We start from the raw sequence: 22,883 nt of genomic DNA, 5'->3' as shown, positions 1-22,883 counted from the left end.
GTGCTACAGTCCATCCTGCCACCACATTCCCACCACTTTCCAGGGCATTTGCAGACTTGACTTCATTCTACACACACTGAACTTCTCAACTAACGTCTGATTAACATGTACCCATGGGACTTTGCACATGCACAGATCCCACACTGAGTTGCTCCCTGTGCAAAACAGCTGTGCATTGTTAGTTAGCTTGCCAAAGGATAGCAGCTAAGCCTGTGAACCTGCAGGGCTGCTAAAAAAAGGCCATAGCCCCTGAGGCAAAGATTCCCGTTGGGCAACCCAGCCCAAACACAAAGCGCAAGACTTGTCAGACGCCATGTTCCTCCTGCGTGGCCAAGCCCATTTCCCACCCACCCACCCCAGTCTCTCTCCCCTTGTTAGCTTTGTGCTGCTTCTTTGCACTGGTAGCAGCCTAGTGTAGAGAAGATATTGTGGGAGTACAAACCTGTTCAATGCCCCCCCCCCAATCCCCAGGAACAGCATTTTGTGAAGGTAGGTGGGCTGTAGTGAGAGAGGGGGTGGGAGGAGAGTTCCATTCAGCTGATGGTAAATATTGTCTTGTTCCAAACCTTTGGGCAGTTGGTTGACATTTCCTTATAGTACTGCATAATCTAACTCAGGGATTACTAGTCATGGTGAAAGCCACTTCTTAGCCAATGGAAATTTCATGTTGCCTCCCCAGTCAAAATAAAAGGCAGACACAAAGCTTGGGTATAAAATTGAGCCACTTTATTCATTTCAACATAAACTGTAAATACGGCAAGGGATCTAACGAACTAGTGGTACAGATCAAGCCCTGGGGTCACCCATGACCTCCACTTTGCCCTGTCTGGGTGAGCCCCCACTGCTGCGGGGGTGAGCCGTACAACGCATGGCTGTGACCCAACTGGCCAGGCAAATGGTTCCCCCTCCAAGCCTGCAGTACCTTGCTGTACATCAGAAGGGCCTTACTTGTACAGGGGAGCCATGTGGCAGTCTGCCCTCACAACTGGCTGCCGTGGAGCCACACCAGTAGCTCCTGACAGACCCCAGTTCCCCACCAATGGGGATGTGCCAAGGAGGTCACCGTCTCACTCATTTCCCCATCCTAACCTGCCAGTGGCCAAAATATTTACAGCTCCACCATACCAATTACTAGGACTCCATCCTGCAGTACAAGGTAGGCAAAAACACCTCTCCTTATGCCAATTGGAAAAGGAGGAAAAAATTCTACCTGACCCTGATAAACAGCAACTGGCTAATCCTGCACTGCTATACGGAGGGTGGGTGGGCTCAGCAACAAAGACAACTGTGTGCTGGGGAAGGGCAGAGCAGGCAAATATGCCTTTAGCTCCGCCCATCCAGCAAAGCCCTCAGATGCCTAGGAAATGCCCAAGTGCCTTTCATTCTTCCAGGGCTGCAAACGCGGTCCCCGTCCAAGCTGTGGTGCTGCCATCTGGGTGGGCCGAATTATCTGTAGTCCCCTGATTCGATCCCCAAATTCATTTTTTGAGTTTTCAGGGGGAGACTAAAGCAGTTTCCCTCTGCCTCATTTGTCTTCTGAAAACCACCACCTCTGCTGAGGAAAACATATGTGGATGGGATGGGCGTGTTCCAGTCTCATTCCATTACCATTTGGGCTTCTGAGATTTCAGAAGCCATTGCTTTCGAGCATAAGGACTAGAAACTTTCTTTTAGGGCTAGAAACAGGCTCAGATCTTCAGAAAACTGATTTCTGCGCCTTAGTCTATTCGCTGTGCTGTTTCTGAACTCCTGCAGAATTGGAGCCCGCCTACAAGGGAGGCTGAAAGCTCAGAGTTAAAGAAAGATATTTTAAAATGGTAAAGGAGAAATATATCAGTCCGCATTGCTCATTTCCAGTTTGCATGTGACACAACTAACTGTAGAAATTCTGTTTTCTAGTCTAGTTACGTTGTCAGCTACCTGAGATCCAGACCAAACAGGGAGGGAAATGGATGAGATGCTTTCTCCAGGCCAGCATTTATTGATTTTTAAGAAATATATTACTTCTTGTTTGTGTTTTGACATCTGTGAGGTTTGAGATTCAGCTGCAAATATATTTTCCATTAAGGAAACTGTGTCATTGCTGCTCCCATCTGTACCAACAGATAATGTGAGAAGCATTGCTTGAGTAACATTATTAATGGTATTCAGATAGGTTGATGAATGCTAAACGGAATGTGATAGGGATAAAAGGGAAACTGTCTACATTTCAATATCGAGAAGAGTTCAGGCAGCCAACCTAACCTAGAGGAATTTTTTTTTATGGAAGAAGATATAAGTAGCAAGTTAATGCGTATGCATAGCTTATGGCGGGCACTAAATAAATGTTTAGCGATGGCAGAAGAAATGTGTTCCACCAAATTTAGAAAAGATATATAATATGTCTTCTTTTCAAAGAGCCATACACCACTGGGAATATCTGTAGCTTTCCGAGGTATCTGAATTTCAAACTGATGAGGTTGCAGACTCAGCGAGGTAAAAGCTTGGGCGACTTCATTTGTATATGCAAATTTATTGAAATACCTATCCAGTTCAGCAGACCTCTGCCACTCCCTACAAATGGTACACAATCCTCCCCCCCACCCCCCCGGCGCCACCTTTAATTCCTCTGCAGGTTTTCAGGTGGTTTTGTGACTTAATTTCAAAACATGATCACCTTGGTTAGCTGCATGGCCTGATTTGGCACAAGCAGCTACTATTTTTTTTATTTTATTATTTTTATTTTATCGTATTTGTATTCTACCCTCCCCGCGAGCAGGCTCAGGGCGGATAACAGCATTAAAAACATTCCATATAAAACATTTAAAAGCAGCATACAAAAATATAAAAAGAGCAGCACTCTTACTATGGCCTTGCTCACGTGTTCCCACTTGCACAAGAGCTTTTAACTCAAGTGGAATTTTTCCACTGGATCCATCTCTATGTACGGAAGGCAGCTAAGGCCCAGAGTATTATTCATTCATGTATCTCCTGCATTTCTCTCCAACGGGAGCCCAGACTTGCTTAGAACAATGCAATTATCTCCTTCCATTTTATCCTCACAACACAAAGCTTGTGAGATAGGCCACTTGCCCAAGCTCAGCCAATAGCAGAGCAGATAATCAAAATGAAGTCTTTTAGATTCTAGCCTGACACTCTAACCGCTAGACCCTGCCAACATGACAAAGAATTGTTATCCTAAAACATGTTCTACAGCAGAAGAAGAGTTCCATGAAAAGGGACAAAATGGAGTTGTCGGATTACAGTCCAGAGGTTTGCCCTGCCCCTTCAAAACTGCCAAAGAAGAGGAAGATGACACAGCAATGGAGTCAGTGGGTAGCTTTTTCCTGCCTCCACTTACTATGCCGTGTGTATAAATTCTCGTTCACAACAACAGATGGGGACAGAGGAAAGTATCAAAAATCACAGAATGGAGAAGGATGGAGAAGCCTCCACCATTATGTCTTCCCATTCATCAATAGTTTGAAAGGTGTGGAGCAAATGTCTGGGGTGCACCCTGGCCTCCGTAAAGGCAGCTTTATTTTAAACCCTGAGGACTTACTAGACTAGTACCACCATATCCTTCCTCGATTTCTGAGCTACTTCTGTGGGCTTATAGGGTATTTTTGTCCCACTGATGGATATGACAAGGCTGTCATTGATTTCAATGAAGCAAGGTTAGCTTTCAAGTGCTTCACTAGTGTATAATCCCATTTAAATCAATACTATCTCCTTCAGTTGGCTGAGATTGCCTCTTGATAGCTGGTGTTCCCATTTGCAGTTGTGTTCATCAGGTGTAAACTGTTGCCTGGGCGAGTTTCTTTAAATTATTATTAAAGTGGAGAGGCTTTTTTCCCTCTATGTTTATCTTATCTATTTAAAACCAGTGTTTAAAAAGGTAAAATATAGACTACATAATTAGGGCTGCATTTGTTGCTCAGTGGGACTATAGAAACAGAGTATTTAGTCTAAGGTACAGAGTTTGGGATCTTGCAGCTCTGGACATTTTAGAAAAAAATTAAGACAAGTTTATATAACATCGGAATGGTCCTCGGCAGAAAGCGTTCCCTACAAAGAGGTTGCATACAGACAAGATCTGTAATCAGATCTTTCCAGCTCTGCTAATCAGAAACAACTGCTTCACCGGCTCTGAATTCTGATCAGGGCACAGCAAGGAGAGGATGGTTAACTTTTCTGTTCCCGTGTGGTTTTGAGGATCAAAACCAAGCCTCTCCCATTCACAGCCATTGACCCCTGAAGAAGAAAAAATGTAGACCTAATCTCCCGACTAAATCTTCTCCCTGCGGAATGAGAATTTCTTGCCTCCCCCTTTCCACTGTATTCGCTTGATCTCCATGAAGTCTGAACTGGCAGAAATTGCCCCATCCCTTCCATTAGCCAAAAATTTAGCCTGGATCCAACCCATAATATTCAACTGGTGAATGCTGGGCAAAGGGAGAAGGATTACATCTGCAATCCCCTCCTCCATGTGACTTCAGTTTGAATTAGGCTTCTTATGATTACTATTTCGGGGAGGGGTGTTTGTTTTTTTATACAAAGTTCCAGTAATATCTTCTCAGAAGAATTTTCTTTATTTAAACTATAAACAGTAAACATCAGAACTATAAACAGTAAACATAAAAACTAAAAACCACACCATTCTAAAGGGACCACACTAACAATACGTATAAACAAAAAATAACAAACAAGACAAATTAATAATAATAAAGGAAAAATACAGTTAAAAAAATAAAAAGACTAACATGAAGCTACAAACTGATTCCGATTTTCTCCTCAACAAATATATATCATTTTCAAAGTCACCTTCTATGTTAAATGTAAGAGCCCTCTTCTTTCTATTGTTCATCATTCTTAATCCATAAACAAAGTTCCAGTAATAGATTTCAAAGCATCGTATCTCACGAGGCCCGTAAAAAACTAGAATGACGTGGAGAAGGTGTATGGCCAGCCTCTTCCACAACGTTCTGGTTTTGAGGCTAGCCACACATTTTCTGCATTACGTGCTAGCTTTCTATGGTTAGGGATGATTTTATTTGGGGGCGATTCTGAACTTTTCCTTATCCGTATCTCACTCCCCCCAGGTTTTTTTTTGCCATTCCCAAGATTCTGAATTTGTTTCAGATGTTCAGTCGATGTATTAGGAATCCTCCATACCTACATTCTTATTATCTCTGAATTCTATTTACTTGCAAAGATTTTCTGAAACAATCTCATTACATGTTGGGTCTTAAGGCACTGTATTTATTAGATTAAGATAACAAGCCTAAGAGGTCTACTCCAAATCCTACTCTGGGGTACTCAATGAAGCTTCCACCCAGGAAAAAAGTTCTTAGTATTCTACTGCAAAGATATTTTGTTTCTACATCATAAAATGCCACTGAGAGCCATTAGGTGCCTTTGGAAAATCCTGCTGGTTTATGTTATTATTAAGATACGTATTTAGCAAAGGACTGATTATGCAGTCTTAATAACCTTCTATGGAGACATCTGATCTGTTTTGTTGAGAGAGCAAAGGAAAGAATTTAAAATAGGGGAACATATTGGACTGTGGGATGGAGAATGGTATAAGCAGCACAGACTATACCATCATCACTGTTTGTAGCAGGTCCCAGGGCTGGATCTACGGTTGCCGGCACCCAGGGCAACCGAAGACTGGCCACTTGCGCGCACATGCTCCCAGTGCTGCATGATGACATCACTTCCTTGATGTCATCATGCAGGGTGGTGTGTGCCGCCATGCGGAAAGCCAGCTCTCCCGGTCCACTGTGGAGCTGGTGGCGGCAGTATGAGTGGCTGGGAGGCCGCCCGCACCATTCACCTGCCCTGCAAGACAGGGGGTGCACGGCAAGTGTGCCCCCTGTCGTGCTGCCCGCACGCTCCCGGGGCTGGCAGCTGCACCCGGCGCCCCCTCTTTGGAGGTGCCGGGGGTAGACTACCCAACACGCCCCCCCCCCCCGTTGTTCCAGCCCCGGCTGGTCCATATTTCATCATTAAAGGTTTTTCAGTAAAAGTCCCTAGTGAATTGCAATGTATTGAGTTAGTTCATCCCAGGTACAACAATGTTTCATAGTGGCAGGGGGATATAGAAACACTTTTCTACTGTGACTACTTCTACACTGGAATCCACAACTCCAAATTTCCTTTGCTGTTGGCCGGGTCACTTGCAGATATGCTATTTAAGCCTGTCTTGGGTAGAACTGGGAAATGCCTTTTTCCCTAGTTCTCCCTAGCACTGTAGCATTTTCGTGCACCATTCAGGTTTCCCTCATCTTTTCTGCCATCTTTCCCTCTTTGATCCAATATTTTGGGAGAGATTGCAGCAAAGCCAAGATGGCTGTCATGTGAGCAGAAGAGTCCAGGTTTTCCCAGTGGCATTGGTATTACTTCTCCAGCCCCTGTGGCACCCATTCCTCACCTACCACATGCTTTTTGAGTTTTTTAATCAGTAATTAACATAGCAATATCAGTATATTTAATTGTTAACATGGCCCCATAAATTGAGAGACTGGGACCATGGACAGACAAGACAGATCTTTCTACAAACCTGAGAAAAAACCTGGTTGCAGAAAAAGTTGAAATCTAAAAAAATAATAAATTGGGTGGGGAAGTTAAAAAATGTTTTTTTTAAAAAAGTACCTGTAGCTTTAAGAAACAAATGCCTTCAGTGGCCGTTGCTAAGCAACTGCAACAGTATTACTAGCCTTGGCAATACTTGGTTTCTGTCAGTAAAAAGCAGGGGGAGGGATCAGGGGTCTTTCCAGGGCTGGAGTAATCATTGGGGCCAGGCCTAGCAACAACACCAGATTTGTACTCACACAACTTGCATGTCTTATTCAGCCCAAACTGGTTGTTATTATTCAACAGCAGCCATCCTGCAAAAGCCTGTGTTGTATAGTGGTTAGAGTTTCATACCCAGGTTCAAACCCCACTGTGCTGTGAAACTCACTGGGTGACTTTAGGCCAATCTCAGCCTAACCTACCTCCCAGGATTGTTGTGAGGATAAAATGGATGAGAGAAAGATGATAGAAGCTGCTTTGGGTCCTCATTGTGTAGAAAGGTGAGTTATAAATGAAATAAAAAAAAATATAGCTGAAGACAGGAGGACAGAGAAAGGTTGGCTGGCTGGTGGGTGGGTGGGAAGGAGAGAAAGAAGCAAGGAAAGCAGGGAGGCTTTGCAGGCTGTCAATGAAGGGAAAGAGAAATAGTGAGGAAAGGGGAAAAGAGATGCCTCCACTCTAGGGTTGCCAGGGACCTGTAGTCCCTCAACAGGAGATCCCCAGGGCCTTGTAGACTCCCAGTGGGGGATTGGGAGCCAGCACTTACCCCAGATTCCTTTCCCTGTGCGTGCGCATAGTGCACACGTGCTCCTGGCTCGCATGATGACATCACTTCCATGAGTGATGTCATCACACGGGGTCAAAGGGTGCCTTGGGTCAAAGAGGGCCCTTGTTGCCTCTGCCACTGGCTCTCACTGTGAGCGCTGCAGCCCCCTCACTCTCATTTAGCACACAGGTGCCGCGGCGGCAAGAGGCAGCGACAGCGGGAGAGCCGGCAGCAGTGGCGGCGGTGAGAGCGAGTGACTGCGCTCATAGCAAGAGCCTGCTCTTGCTGTTGCTGCCGCCACCCGCTCTTGCAGCGCATGAGTGTGCCCCCTGCCCGGGGAAGTGCCACACCGCCCAGGGAGGGGGCTCCCCAGGGAGTGCACCACCCCGCCAGCCACGTAAGAGGGCGCGGGGGGGGGGAATGGTGGAATCTGGGGATCTCCCACCCCTGGCAGGGGAACGGCAACCCTACTCCCCTCAAGTCCTTGCAGGTCCCTGCTTGTACTAATATAGCAGAATATTGCAGTGTCAAATACTGCTTTTTTCTAAAACCCTTGAAAAAGCCTCCCATGATATGCAGGAGGAATGGCTTCCCGGGGGAAATGCATGGACACCTGCCACGTGGAAGCCCACTGCTGCTGAGCTGTTGCAGCAGCTGCAGTGATATTGGCATTTAAAGAACCACTGTATGGAAAATTTCCTGGTGAGAATGATCTTACTAGGTCTCTGTCCATGGCCTAATCCAAAGCTACCTCCCCATAACAGGAGTAGACACGGCCTGTATCCTGCTCCGTTTCCCTTCCATGCCCCCCTTCTTAAGCCACTAGCTCCTGAGTGGCTGGGGGATCAGTCTGTGAATGAAGGGCTGGAGCCCACTTGCAGGGAAAGCCTAGCCCCTGTCCCTTTTACCCTGGCAAACTTCCTGAATCTCCCTCACAGTGGCCAGCTCACACAGAGTGTGGTGTTCTGGGTCTGTGCCTGTGTAGGCTGTAACTATCCCCCACCATCCCTGCCTGCTAACCCTCTAGCTCAGCCAGGTGTTTCATCTCTGTGTTGCTGAACAGCTAGGCTAGGTTAGGTCCATAGATGAGCAGTTCAGGCAGAGTCTGAGACCTTTAAAGGGGAGGGAGCTTTGTTTAACTAGAAAACCCTCCTCTCAGGAATACAGAGCTAATGGAATACATAGCAGAACAAAGCTACAGGCATTACAGGAACTAGGAAAAGAACCTAAAGCAAGCACTCACTAGATTTCTCAGGTCTTTGATTTTACCTTGGTGTTTCTCCCTGAGAAATGGGCACAAGACAGCTGGAACTTATCAAAACAGAGGACAGCCACTGCAGACTTCACTCAGCTTTCCACTAAGTTCCTGGCCTCTCAACTTGCCCAGGTTGCACTGAGGATGCTGTATCTTTTAACCCTTTCATCTATGCCTGTGGGGGGTTCTGTTTGACCTGGTCTGAGATAGGGGCCAAGTCCCCATGTCTCCTGCCATCTGGCATCTAACTAGTGATGTTGATGGAGCTCTCCTTGTTTTGTAGGTGTGTCTAGTCAGGATATCAAAAGTAATCCATCTTGTTTCTTCCTGCCTGCATGGCAAATGGTAGTCCATCTATCAACCCAAATGGGGGTGCTTTATTTCCTGCAGATAACAAAAGTCTTTTATTGCCTGGCTCCCATAGGATCTGAGGCTGCTGGGGTTTTAAACCAGCTTGCCCGTGTTCTTTCACAACAGCCTGATGCTGCTTCAGTAACATGAAGAAGTGCAGGATGGTTTTGTTTCTTTCCTAAAGCTGGCGCTACGGCCAGAGGAGACAGCAATTCCCACGCAGCAGAAGTAGCATTTGAACCAGGCTACCTTTGTTTTCTTATTGTTCTTGCATGTACTTGTATTTTGAACAAGTTCAGTCTGAATGCTAAAGAACAAAAGAACCATTTTGTGGAATCCAATCAAGGTCCGGCATTCGCTTTCCAACACTGGCAAGCCAAATACCTCGGGCAAGCTCACAAGCAGGACATGAAGGTTTGTAATTTTTGCTCATAATACTTTGTGTGTGTGTTATGTGCTGTCAAGTCGTCTCCAACCTATGGTGACCCTATGAATGAAAGACCTCCAAAACGTCCTATCTTTAACAGATTTGCTCAGATCCTGCAAACTGGAGGACGTGGCTTCTTTTATTGAGTCAAGCCATCTTGTTTTTGGTCTTCCTTTTTTCCTGCTGCCTTCCACTTTTCCTAGAATTATTGAGTTTTCCAGACAATCTTCTCATGATGTGACCAAAGTACTTTCTATTTGGATTTATATTATAAAGACGGGTGATGCCAGGAGTCTTATAATAATAATAACTGTGCTTATATACCGCTCTTCTAGACAGATGAGTGCCCCACTCAGAATGGTGAACAAAGTCACTGTTATTATTATCCCCACAATACAGCTAGGGAGCTGGGGCTGAGAGGAGTGGCTTACCCAAGGCCACCTGCTAAGCTCATGGCAGTAGCAGGATTTGAACCAGCAGAGTGCTGATGCATAGTCCAACCACTTAACCATCTTAGGAACTACATTTCCCATGCAACAAGTGAGGTGCCATTAAAGGAAGGAAGAGAAAGAATCTCAGGTGCAATGTCTGAGCCGAGCAGAGTTACTTCTTCACACATGCACCGAGAGGTGGTGATGGCCTCCAACTAGGAAGTCTTTTAAAAGAGAGCAGAGAAATTCATGGAGGGCGGGGCTATTGATGGCTGTTAGTGATGGATATCTGTTTCCTCCAGAAGCAGAGGCAGTATGCCTCTTTTATATCAGTTGCTGGGAGGGTGCTCTTGCAGTAATCCTGCTCATGGGCTACCTAGAGGTAGTTGGTTGGCCACTGTGTGAACAGAATGCTGGTCTAGATGGGCCTCTGATCCAATCCGGAATGGCTCTTTTTACGTTCTTAGTTGGTGAGCCATTGCAGACATCCCTTATTGCACGTCAACGTAATGAGAAGCTGAAGCTTGTCCTCCAAGCGCATAGAATGCAAAGTTTGGCAGTATCTCCAGCATATTGCCTTTGTGCATGAAGGGTCAAAGTTTAGAAAATAAGTTGTTCTTTTTCCAATAAGACAAAGGCAACATGCTCTGACCTGGATAGCCAAGAGAAGCCCAATTACATCCAATCTTAGAAGCTAAGCAGGGTCAGCCTCGGTTAGTAATTAGATGGGAGACTTCCAAAGAAGTCCAAGGCTGCAGAAGTAGGCAATGGCAAATCACCTCTGTTAGTCTCTTGCCTTGAAAACCCCAGCAGGGGTCGCCATAAATCAGCTATGATTGGATGGCACTCTCCACCACCACAAAGGCCACAACGTATTCCTAGATGTGCCTCCTCCACTAGTTCACTATTGGTTATATTGATGCTAATGGTTTTTTGGATGTTGACATAAATTGATTCTCCAAAGAGGCGACCACTACTTGTAATCTGTTTGCTGCCGGAAACACGTAACACATTGCACCCTCCACTCCTTGTGTAAATCAGGACCCCATCCCGAAGGGTGTTGTGAAAGGCTTTTCTTTTGTGATGAAAAAGTTCCAGGAAAAAATGAAACCGCTATCTGTGATGTAGATGTCTGCTAGAGAACAAAAAAGGGTTGGGCGGGGAGAGAAATGAGGATAGTCCTTGAGCAGGTGGGATTGGAGCAAACCAAGCCCCAGGAACACTGCTGGGCATAAGCCAGGCCTGTTCCCTTCTCTGGCACCCTAGCAGGACTGCTCATACCTAGGGATCCCATCCCCCCGCTCGGGGCGGGGGATCTCCCGATTCCACCCTCCCCCCATGCCCACTTACCTGGCCGGTGGGGGGGATGCACTCCCTGGGGCGACCCCTCCCTGGGTGGTGCAATACGCCCCTGGGTGCAGGGCGCGATCCCACACCGCAAAAGCAGGTGGCAGCAGAGAGAAAGCAGGCGGCGGTTGCAAGAGCATGCCGTTCTCACTGCCGCCGCTGCCGCCCTTCTGCAGCCAGCACCGGCAGGGACAAGGGGCGTGGCGGTGGCGACGGCGAGAGAGCGAGCTGCGGTGGCCACAGCCTGCTTTCTCTCTCGCTGCCACTGCCAACACCACACCCCTTGTCCCTGCCGGCGCCAGCTGGATGGGTGCAGCTGCAGCCACAGCAAGAGAGAGAGCAGGCCGTGGCCACTGCAGCTCGCTCTCTCGCTGTGGCCTCCACTGCCTCTTTGCTGCCCGCACCGGCAGGGACAAGGGGTGCAGCAACGGCGAGAGAGAGAGAGAGAGAGCTGCCCGCTCTCTCTGCTCTCCCTGGCGCGCATGATGCGTCACCCCTGTGTGATGACATCACTCCTGGAAGTGATGTCATCACACACACATGGGGGGAGGGGCGCAGTCACGACAAGAAAAGTGCTGAGAAGGTAGGAGCGAGCATTCCAGTCTCTTGCTGGGAGACTTTAGGGACCTGGCAACCCTACTCATACCTCAGTTGGCTGGGTGGCAATCTGGCCCTAGGTACCAAGTAAAATAGTGTGGTGTATTTCAGCTGGCAACATGTAGGTAGTTGCCTGTCTTTGCCTCTAGAAGCTGCTTCAGCTTAGCCTCTGAAAGAGTTCAATATTTAAAAAAAACAACAGTTCTTGCATTACACAATATTACAGCATAAGCCATTTGCAAAGGCACGGCATTATCCCATGTGATTTATTTAAGACTTGGGGAATAAAGCAAGTGACGTTCTGGCTGGTATGGGTCCTATTCCATTCCCATTTCAGCTAATGAAAAGCCATGTTTGAATAGCGAGCCATTATTTCTATCACCAACGAGCACATTTTTCAGTCACAGAAATGGCTCATAAAGACCATAGATTCTCCCCCCCACCCTCCTTTAATAAAATCCCTTTTGTATGTACCTTTGCTTTAGTTTATTAAGGTTGATTTGTCACTTCTGCAAAGTAGTTTTATCTCCTTTGGTATTGCTGTCTGCAGTTGTTAATTATTTTTCCCAGTTTGGTGCTGTACTTTTGAAGTTGCGATGATGTGTCATTGCAACGGACCCATTAAGGATGAGTGATGTGTGTTGTAATTTCATTACAGTCATCAATAATGTATTGCTCTTTCCTTTTAAGAATCTCTTTGTGCCGGTTGCACTGATTCCGCGCATTATCCTTAGGTGATCACAATAGTTAAGTCTGAAGGGAGGTATAATTAAGTGATTAGGCAAAGAGGCCAGATTAACATACTTCTAATCATGTAAATGCAAAACAATTATTGTATTTGTTAGTCATGTGTGGTCAAAGTTATATTTGATGGATTTTGGGGGAGGTCCTAGGGCAGCAACATAAATGGGACTATGAGGTCTCCATACTCTTCAACTGAGCTTTATTGAAGAGGAGTGGCATTAGCCAGTCAGATAAAGTTTTACTTAATTGTGACATCATCTTTTTACTTTCCAAGATCTGATTGGATGAAACTATCCATGTAACTAATCTGACAAGAAGGAAACAGCAACAGCAGGGGGGATGGTTTTATATAGTTTTTTAAAAAAATAAAATGAATATTTGCACAATTTTATTTAGGAAAAATTTAGTCTTCATAAAATTCGTTTGCGTTCTACTCTAAAGTCAGAGATATTCTCTTTGCTTAAACAAAGCAATGTGCAGAAATGCCATTTGTCATGTTGTTTCCCACATAACATTTGTCATAGGCTTCAAACAGTGCAATCCCGGGCAATGTTGCTCAGGCTTGACCTGGAGTACCTTAATATTCTCTTGGACTACTGGGAATGTCCCTGTTTGTAAGTGTGAGAGCTTGTTATGGCTTGATTGTCACATTAATTGATGTATTTGCATTTCAGTTTTTTCTAAGTTTACCATTTACCCACGTACGCCGGGCAAACTCATGGAGATTTATTCCATTGTCCCACAACACTTCAAGCAGCAGTAGGAGAAAAATAAAGGGGGGAAAAGGGCTCTGGCCTGGTCACTGGCACTTCTCTAGGTACATCTAGGAATCACCATAGGTAGCTCTAGGCATCACCAGAGTTTTACCATAGAGGTGCAGTGATTCCTAGAGCTACCCTTTTCTGGATGTACCCAGAAGTGAGGTAGTGAGGTTGGTGATGTCACCAACATCACATGCCCCTAAGATTGCCAGGTCCCCTTATCCTCCTGGCAGGAGGGGGGAATGTGGCACTCACGTCTTTTGTTTTGGTTCTGCCCATTTGGGACCCAAATGAGCCCTGTGCAAAGCATGGAAGCACTCCCAGGATGGAGTGACATCATTCTCAGGAGTGACGTTGTCACGCCACCCTGGGAGCATGTCTGGGAGACCTGTTCCCCTCCCCCCCCACACCGGCCAGGTGAGTGGTGGCAGGGCACGGAGGGTGGGAGCGGGGTTCCCCTGCCCCCACTGGGGGAATGGCGGGGAAACATGCCCTCCATACCTTGATCCCCCCCCCCAACCCTCCTGCAGGCTGCCAGCCTCTAGTTGCTTCTCAACCTCAATCTACTTTCTGGCATTTGACCTGCCGCCAATGTAGAAAGAATTGCGAACCAAGCAAGCAGGTCACTGGTCAGTCCTTTCACTGCTCACCTATACGTTTTCCTGTGTGTTGTGACAAAACTGTATTTATGCAACTTAAAAACACCCCAAATGTTATCTTGTTGCTGTTTTGCGAGTGTTAGTGCCCATGGGAGGGCGAAGTTATATGCCTTATGCAGAAAAGCCTCTAAAGGAACCTTTCCCCCCCCCCCCACCCCAAAGTGCACTTTTCAAGTTGCCATTTAGCCTGTCACATTTTTTAAGCCAATCCCTCTCTTTGAATGGTAATTAGAAGTCTCTGATAGTAATCTGCAGAAAATACTCTTCAGTCGTCTTCTGGGTGACTCTCGCTGGCAGTTTTATTACTAATTTGGAGTTGCCACTGGGCCTGTCATGTAATTAAGTTACTAATGGAGTGTCTTGGCTGAACAGCTTTCCTTTGTTATTTTTTTGCTTTGCCTGTCCCTTCGTTTTATGAAATCCTTTGTATATGTTTGAGGAGAAAGTCCTGCTTGCAATCACTCACAACTCCTTTAAAAAAAAACATTCCCAACCTCGCACACTTTGGTTTACAATCAAAGGCACCCCTGGGTAGAGATTTATGATATTTACATACCACTCTAATTAGGATAATGATTACACCTGCTTTAAGATAACATTTATTGCCTCCTCTAGCAAACCCACCAAAGCCGAGTGGAAACCCACTGAGTAGGCTTTTAGTATTACTATTTTTGATCCTGCAACATATTGCCAAAAGAAACATACTGTATTTTTTCTTCTTCAAGGAATAGCTGTGGAATTAGTGCATAGGGAGCCCCCTTCTTTGTCCTCCATCTCCACACTTGTTCCTGTGAACTGAGTTGCTTCCTTCTCAATTAAGGGACTCTTTCCTTCATTCACATGTGCACACACATGTGCCAAGCCACATGGGCACCCTATGGGAGGGTCCATGATTCAGAGATAGAGCACCTGCTTAGCATGCAAGAGGATCCAGGTTCAATCCCCACCATGTTCACTTAAAAAAAGGGTCGAGTTGTATTTTTATTTATTTACTTACTTTTTTAATTTTATTATTTTACTTATTTTATTATTTCACATCATTTATAGTCTGCCTTTCTCACTGAGTCCCAAGGGGGATTACACAGATTAGTTCATTTATTCCCTGCCTTTCTTCCCAATGGAAAGCCAAAGCAGCTAACATCAGTTTCCTCTCCTCTATTTTATCCTCATGACAAGCCTATGAGATACATTAAATTGAGCATATGTAATTACCCAGCTAGCTTCCATGGCAGAACTAGGGCTGCCGTATCTCCCACTCTGGCCCTGGTCCCTCAAGCAACTCTCAGTAGGATGGCGGAGGGGGGGGGGGGCGTTGTGGGAGAAACTGGCATCTCTCTGATGCTGCAGTGTCACTTCCAGGGCAAGCCCAAATTGACATTATTGCATCAGAACCATAGAATTTTTGTGGAATCCTAGAGTGTCACCCTAGCACAATGATGTTGCTTCTGGGTTCATGCTGGAAGTGACATTGGAGTGGCACTCGTTAACATGCCTCTGCCCCTAAAAGCTACAGCCGGGTGCCAGTGCTGGGCTGGACTGGCAACCCTAGGCAGAGTAAAGATTCAAACCCGAGTCTTCCGGAACTTAGTCTGACACTCTAACCTCTACACCATATGTTGATGTGAAAGATTTCTCTCTAAGACCCTGTGGAGCTACTGCCTGACTGAATACATATTACTGACCCTGATAGACCAATGGTCTGATAAGGAAACTTCATGTGTTCAGGTGCTATCCCATGACAAATATACAGTACAGTCCTAAGGGGAATAGCACCATTCTCAGTCAATGTCTTAGAAGGGTGTCACCCAGCTTAGCATTATACTGTACATTTCTGTATACGTCAATCATGTGGGTTAATTTCCTTTGGATGGTAACCTCCCAAACATATGTGTAACACAGTCTCATGATTCCGTTTCATGAGAGGTAAATGGTAGGAGAAAATTTCCATTTCCATTTCAGTCCTGGAGGGTTCTGGAATTCCGTTCCATTACTGTTTGTTCTAGCGAGAGCAGTACCAGCTTGGATCTGATCTGTTCAGGTTTTTTCCCCCTTCATTTTCATGAGTTTCTACCATTGTCCATACATTGGATGCACATGTGAAGATGCACACTCTTCTTTTCAAGAGGGATTGGGGAAACAAGCCTCTGGGACCGCTGTTTTTGCATGCAGAGGCAACAAAATCACACAAAACACAGTCCTTCCTGTAAACCATCACGCTGCCAAATTTGAGAGCATGCAACAACAGGGATTCCATGTTTATGGACCCTGACGAATGCTTGGGTAAGGTGTGCATCAAGGCGAGTGTTGGGCAGCTGCACACACATGCATATACTGTTCCTTGCGGGGGGAGGGGGATTGGAGAAATGAGGTTCTGTTTGCTCTTAGCCAGAAACTGCATTGTCCAAACTCCCATAGATCCAATGAATTTCTCCTCAAGCATATGAAAACTCACACAAGAAGGGACGCCAAAGAAGGTGAGCGTTGGTGGTGGCACACAATATTGGGAAACTTACTGGCAGAGCAGTACCAGCACGACACTCCAGCACAGCACACAAGCAGGAGAGTGCTCCATTGCCAACAGGGCTGGATCTAGCGCTCCCAGCGCCCGGGGCAACGCTGCGCGCGCGCGCTCCTGACGCGGCGTGATGACGTCATTTTGATGATGTCATCATGCTGCGCGCCGGAGGCAGCGCAGGGGGCTGAGAAGCTGCCCGCGCCATTCGCTTCAGAAGCGAATGGCGCGGTCGGCTTTGCAGCCCCCCATGCTGTCTTTCGCCTGCCCCATGGGACAGGGGGCGACCGGCTTGGCGCGCACCCTCTGTCCTGCGGAGCAAGCAAAAGGCAGTGCGGGGGGCTGCGAGGCTGCCTGCGCCATGCACCTGCCCCACAGGACAGGGGGTGGCCGGCTGCCCCCTCTCCTGTGGGGCAAGCGAGTGACTTGGGCGGCTGCACTGCCCTTTGCCTGCCCTGCAGGACAGGGGGTGCGCTGCAAGCCAGCCGCCCCCTGTCCCGCGGAGGAAGCAAAAGGCTGCGCAGGAGCCTGTGAGGCTGCCCGCGCCATGCACCTGCCCCGCAGGACAGGGGGCGGCCGGCTGCCCCCTCCCCTGCAGGGCAAGCGAGTGGTGTGGGTGGCTGTGCTGCCCTTTTCCTGCCCTGCAGGACAGGGGGTGCGCGGCAAGCCAGCCCCCCCCCCTGTCCCGCGGGGCAAGCAAAAGGCAGCGTGGCTGCCCATGCTGCTGCCTGCACGCTCTGGGAGCTGCTTCCGGCGCTCCCTCCCTGGTGGCGCCGGGGGCAGACTACCCCCCTGCCCCCCCTCTAGATCCAGCCCTGATTGCCAACCAGCACAGAGAGATGAAATATTAAATAATTGCATTTTAGCGACAAAGCCAATAAATTATTACCTTTGAGTCCTGCTGTTATGCTGTCTTTCCCTGTGCTTTGTACTTTTGTTTCCAAAATGAAAGGCAAATCCTCCTCACCCTAATCTGCTTTGCAGAGGCCTGGTACTTCCTGTTTAAACCCGCAGGCTTCCTGCCCATCCTTGCATTGTGCATAAAACCACACAGAAAGAGAGGGCTAGATTTTGGTTAGTTTTTCCTTCATGGGAAGGGAAGTAGAGAGATGACAGCACTACATTTTTCCAATTTTTTACTAGTAAAAGTGAGAGACTGGCCAGGTTCCTGGCTGCCAGTCCCCCTTTCTGACTAAAGCCATTAACCCATAGTTGAATGAAAAGGGAAACAAAGAAATCACAAGATGACAAGAGAGGGGGGAAAATCTGACCAGATTGGTCCTTCCACATGAAATACCGATCTGGGAAGACTTGGGTGTAACGTGTGAGTGTGCAGTGTGCGTGCCTGCTACCTCCCCATCATTTAATGCTGGATTAACAGTTTTAATTTTTTTTAAAAAAAAATAAACCAAAAGGCTTTCTGGGCAAGATGAAATTCTTCCTGGTGCTCCTCAACCCATTATCTTAGGTGAACTTCTTTAGTCAAAGTGGTGGCCCTGCTGGCAGCGTGGCACCTGAAGGGCAGCAGCAGCAGAAGGCCACTGAATGAGCATGAACCAGCTCCACCTGCCTGGGACCTTCCTCAGGGCAGCTCTCCTTTAATAATGGCTTTTTCTGTCCAATTTTCACTCTAATTTGCATATTCAACATGCTCCTTTGTGGCAGATCAGAGGCTGAAGGACACCTCTCCCTCCTCAGACTCAGGTGTGCATGCCCACTTTGATGTTGTTGGCCTTTCCTTGCATTGTATGCAAAAACGCACAGAACAGAAAGGCAATGCTGGTGCCCAGGGCTTTTTTTCAGCTGGAACGCGGTGGGACAGAGTTCCGGCACCTCTTGAAAATGGTCACATGGCCGGTAGCCCCACCCCCTTATCTCCAGACAGAGGGGAGTTGAGATTGCCCTCCATGCCACTTGTGGAGGGCAATCTATACACCCCTCTGTCTGGAGATCAGGGGGCGGGGCCACTGTCCATGTGACCATTTTCGCTGAGGGTGATTTAAACTTTAAAAAACTCCCCCCTTGTTCCAGCTGACCCAAAGTGACATCATTGTGCGGTCCTGGGAGCATGCTCACACTTTGCGTGCATGCATGTGGTACCGGTGGCACCACCTCCTGCCAGGAGTTGCCCCCTGTGCTGACAACCCACTGAGTTCCACCACCTCTTTTCCCAGAAAAAAGCCCTGCTGGTGCCAATGGGACCATGCCATCTGCCAGTATGCAAACCTTTTGCAATTTGATCCCTATGAGCCACTCAATGCCCATGCCATTGGCTGATGAAAAAATGCGCTCATGAGTGTCACGTACATCTTCCCACCGATGGAATTAATGCTAAGGGCTTAGTCTCTCCCCTTTGGATCCAATTGGTTGCATGATGAGTGCAAATAGCCTTGCAGTTATGGAAAACAAGATGTTGCCAGATTGCATCCCACCCCCCACCCCCAACACTGGGCTTGCCTGCATGGCTTCTGCATAAGAATCAAAATGAAACACACAAACTTTTCAGCAAGGGGGGATCGTTACAGTCTCATTTCACAAATTTATTCTGCCATTCCAGAAGTTGCCTTAACAAGCAGAACCAGTAATTTCTGTGCGTACTTTTGGCTTTTTTTTTCCCGTTATGAACAGCCCTAGTAAATTGATTTGACAAATAGTGTAGCAGATACATACCAGAGCCGTTCAAAATATCACCACTAGAAAGCAGTTTCCACACAGTTTGGATTTTGTTTGCAGGAGAACTAAGTCCCTCCTTAAAGACTGTGAAATTTCTTACAGCTTAGATTGAAAATAAAGACGTTAGAGCAGGAAATGTGTTTCCTATGATACTAATGGAAACAAAGAAAGAAGAACTATTGTAATCACGAAAGCCAACATGTATAATAATGACTACAGGGAAAATGAAAGGAATTTTTGAAATGAAATTGAAAAGGAACAATTGCACATCCTTAATGTCATTCCTCTGGGGAAATCCCAGGGAGGCTGCCTAATCCAAGGTGGCATAAAATATCATGTGGCAACAATCTGCAATTGTTGTTTCTGGGAAAATGAAAAGATTCTGCCTGCCTGATCTAGCGATGCACTAATAAAATCAGCCTGCAAGCCAGTGTGATGAAGTGGTTGGAAGGCTGAATGAGGATCTTGGCAATTCAGGCTCAATTCCCCACTGTGCTGTGAAGCCCACTGGGTAACCTTGGGCAGTCATATTCTCTTAGCCTAACCTGTTTATACAGAGTTGTTGTGCATTTAAAGAGGAGGAAGGGAGGATGATGCGTACCACTGTGAGTCCCATGAAAAAATTGTAGAATAACAGCTTGCTAAAGAAAATAAAAAGAGATGGGAGAACCTTGTAGAGATAAAAACACACTAGATTGCATTCCTTTCTCTGGCCATTCAGCTCATATATTGTAGTGATTTACCTAGAGAGTTGTGGATTGCAGTTCTGGAGTGCTTCCATACTAGGGGATATGGGTGTGCCTCTAGAAAAATGTTGTTTTGTATCTGGGGCTGTTAAGTGATATGTTTAACGTAATTGGGGCATTGCATGGTCAGGATCAAAATTCATCATTTTTTCCCCCATTTCATGATTTTTGTGACCGTTCTTTTCAATAGGGAAGGGGGCCAAATGGAGGCTCTGTGGCAGCTGTTTTTATACTTAACAGCACCAAAATTGCACATATGACAGTCCTCCCTCTGATCTAATGAACCTTTATGCAGACGGAACATGGGGGGATTTTACAGACCCCCCCAAGTAAGTTCTCTCTGTGCAGTTGCACCACGTTCTCTCTACTAATTCTGAAAATGGCAGTCAAGCATCAGCCAGCAAAACAGCTCTAGCCAGCCACCAGCATTTAAAAAAACAACTGTCTGCATTCATTTCATTTCTCTACTCTTACAGTGCCTGAGAATAAAAACATGTTTTCCTTTCCACTGAAATCTCTACCTTTGCCTGCCTCCCTTGTTGTGGTTTGTTGTTTGTTTCCTTTCAGAAAGTGAGGAAGGCTTCCATTGCAGCTCCCCCACCCCACCCCGTTATCTTTGCACTTTCATTATTCCCTATGGGAGAATTCTGGGGCTGGAGTCATTGTTTTTCAATTGAATGTCACCCAAATTGCAGTGGCGTGTCTTGTGTCTGTCCTTCAAAGAACCCTTAAGTTTCAAGCAAATTGGGCAAAACGTTCAAATTCTACAGGCCCCTAAGCAAGCCTCTCCCCACCCTTAAGCTTTTCTACTTTCTCAAGAAAAAGTCTCTCTCCAGCCCAGAAGGAGGGGGGAAGGAGAATAACAGCTCTCTTTGGGATTGGCTTGGAGTGCTCTTTGCTCCTCCCTTGCAACAATCTGATTGGAAGAGAGAAATTCAGTGCCAATTGTATTCAAATGTAAGCTAATGCTGCGGTGCTTATATACATTAACATTCAAAAAGAAGCACAGATTTCGTGAAGGAGGGTTTCTGTGACTACCAAGCAGCCAGGACCAGTGTCCTGGTACTCTAAGTGAGACCCTGTGAAATACCAATCTGGTTAGCCTTCGGATAGAGTACTCAGCTAAGCAATTGGTTTTCCGTATGCTAAAGCACAAACTGGCTGCTTGAGGTTATGATGACTTATGAAATAGCAAAGTGCTGATCTGCTTCAGAAGGGAACTCTGGTTAAACAATATCCTGGCAGCAGGAGAGAGAGCATCTCTCACAAGTCACACATTAGCTGATCTTCATGCTGACAATTCAGGAATTCCTTCTATCGTAAAAATCACACATCCGCTTTCGCAGATCAATAACCCCTAAAAGTGCAATCTCATTTTGTCAACCAGCCAAAAATATTTGGGAAAACCATTAGGGTGGGTTTTTTTCACATTTTGACAGAGCAATATAAAATAATCCTTGCTAAGGGGTTGGGACCACCCTGTAGGGTTCAAGGACCTATCAGCCGAGCATAACATCAGGATGTTATTTTTCCCAACATGAAAATGTTAGCATCTGTACGAAGGATGCCATGGGGCTGGGGCTGTGATACATATTTCATCCTGATTGACTTCTTTTTCCTTTGATAAGATTTGTAAACGTCTGCTCCTGGAGTGATGAAGGGGCCCACTTCTGGGAAGGCAGACAAAATATACACATTCAACTTCTGAGCTTGCCGCGGGTTAATGTTACAGTCGGTAATGTGTATCATTTGTAAAACGTGGCTGCCACCTGGGGGTACCATCGATGATTTCAGATGATTTTCAAATGCCCGTTTTCATCCGTTTTGAGTCAAGCTTTTACTGTTCTCTATTGTTCTCTTTTAGAAACATCCTTTACAAACTGGATGAGAGGACGCAGCAATTTTCCATACTGCTAGAGGCGGTCGAACACTGCAAGCTACATCATTCAAACGAGACTCTTCAAGCCGTCTTGTCAAAAGTGCTCGACAGCTTCAATTCTGCTCAGGTTTATTTCAAAGCAGGACTCGATGTCTTCGAGGCTGCCTTGGTGGGGAGGAAATGAGGCCACGCGCTGGTGCTCGCTCGCCCTCTCTCACACACAGACCCACACTCAAGAACTTTGTTTACATTTTGCAACACAGAATTTTGAGCTGGCCCAGAATGTCTGTAAAGCTGAAAGCTTTTCTGGGGGAGAGTTGTTTCCAGCCCTTTAAAGAGAGTCCTCGTTTCAAGGTACCATTATGTGCGTTTAAATATCTAAAGCAGTCTTTTGCACCATTGATAATGCATTGCGTGTCTTTCTGAGTGTGTAAAAAAATGTAACGGAGGGGAAAGAACTTACTGTTCGACTTTTAGAGATGAAATCTGCTGTTTTTAAAATTTTAATATATATATACATATAATTTATGGAGGAAAGGCAGCATGGTAGAGCCCGATCTCATTAGATCTTGGGAACTCAGCAGGGTCGGTACTTGGATGGGAGACCACCAAGGGAAGACTCTGCAGAGGAAAGCAATGGCCAACCACCTCTGCTTCTCACTTGCCTTGAAAAGCTCTTACTGGAGTCGTCATAACCCAGTTGACAGCACATATGTACAGATATACAGATAATTTATATATGACTAAAAATCAGTGCTGGTTCCAGGTTTGGGTTGGCCCTGGGCAGGCAGTGCCCAGTGGACCCTTCTGCCCCCCCCCATGCCTCTCTTTCCAAAGATCCACTTGTATGTGTTCCCACCAATTGTGAATCCTTCCCCTTCTCACTGGCCCTCCCAGCCATTGCACTCACATCCAACTGCAACCATGCCCGTTCCCCATCAGCACTGGCTGGTGTATGCAGCTTCTCTGACCATCAGAAGTGTTGCCACTGTGCACCATGTGCATGCACTTTCCCATCCACACTGGAGTGCTTGCAAGCAAATGAGCAGGGAAAGGCATGTAGACAGGTGGCATGGAAGTAAACAGCAGTGGCACCCACCAGAAGCCCTGGGCCCCAGCAGCTGCTGCACCTCCAGTTATGTTGATGCCAGCCCCACTAAGAATGTTGGTGTTCTTA

At 46.5% G+C, this 22,883-nt stretch overlaps 1 protein-coding gene across 1 annotated transcript in view; it reads left to right on the top strand.

The window, feature by feature from the left end:
• NAALADL2 (N-acetylated alpha-linked acidic dipeptidase like 2) overlaps positions 1–21,890 on the top strand; it is a 756,283-nt gene extending 734,393 nt beyond the window's left edge. Inside the window, exon 14 of the mRNA XM_054984198.1 lies at positions 21,692–21,890. Coding sequence (XP_054840173.1) covers positions 21,692–21,890 — 199 coding nt within the window. The remainder of the gene's footprint in view (positions 1–21,691) is intronic.
• The last annotated feature ends 993 nt before the right edge of the window (positions 21,891–22,883 follow it).

Source organism: Eublepharis macularius, chromosome 6 (assembly GCF_028583425.1).
Source record: "Eublepharis macularius isolate TG4126 chromosome 6, MPM_Emac_v1.0, whole genome shotgun sequence".
NCBI classification, from domain to species: domain Eukaryota; kingdom Metazoa; phylum Chordata; class Lepidosauria; order Squamata; family Eublepharidae; genus Eublepharis; species Eublepharis macularius.
The sequence above is the reverse complement of the archived record's forward strand: the minus strand, read 5'-3'. Positions and strand labels throughout refer to the sequence as shown.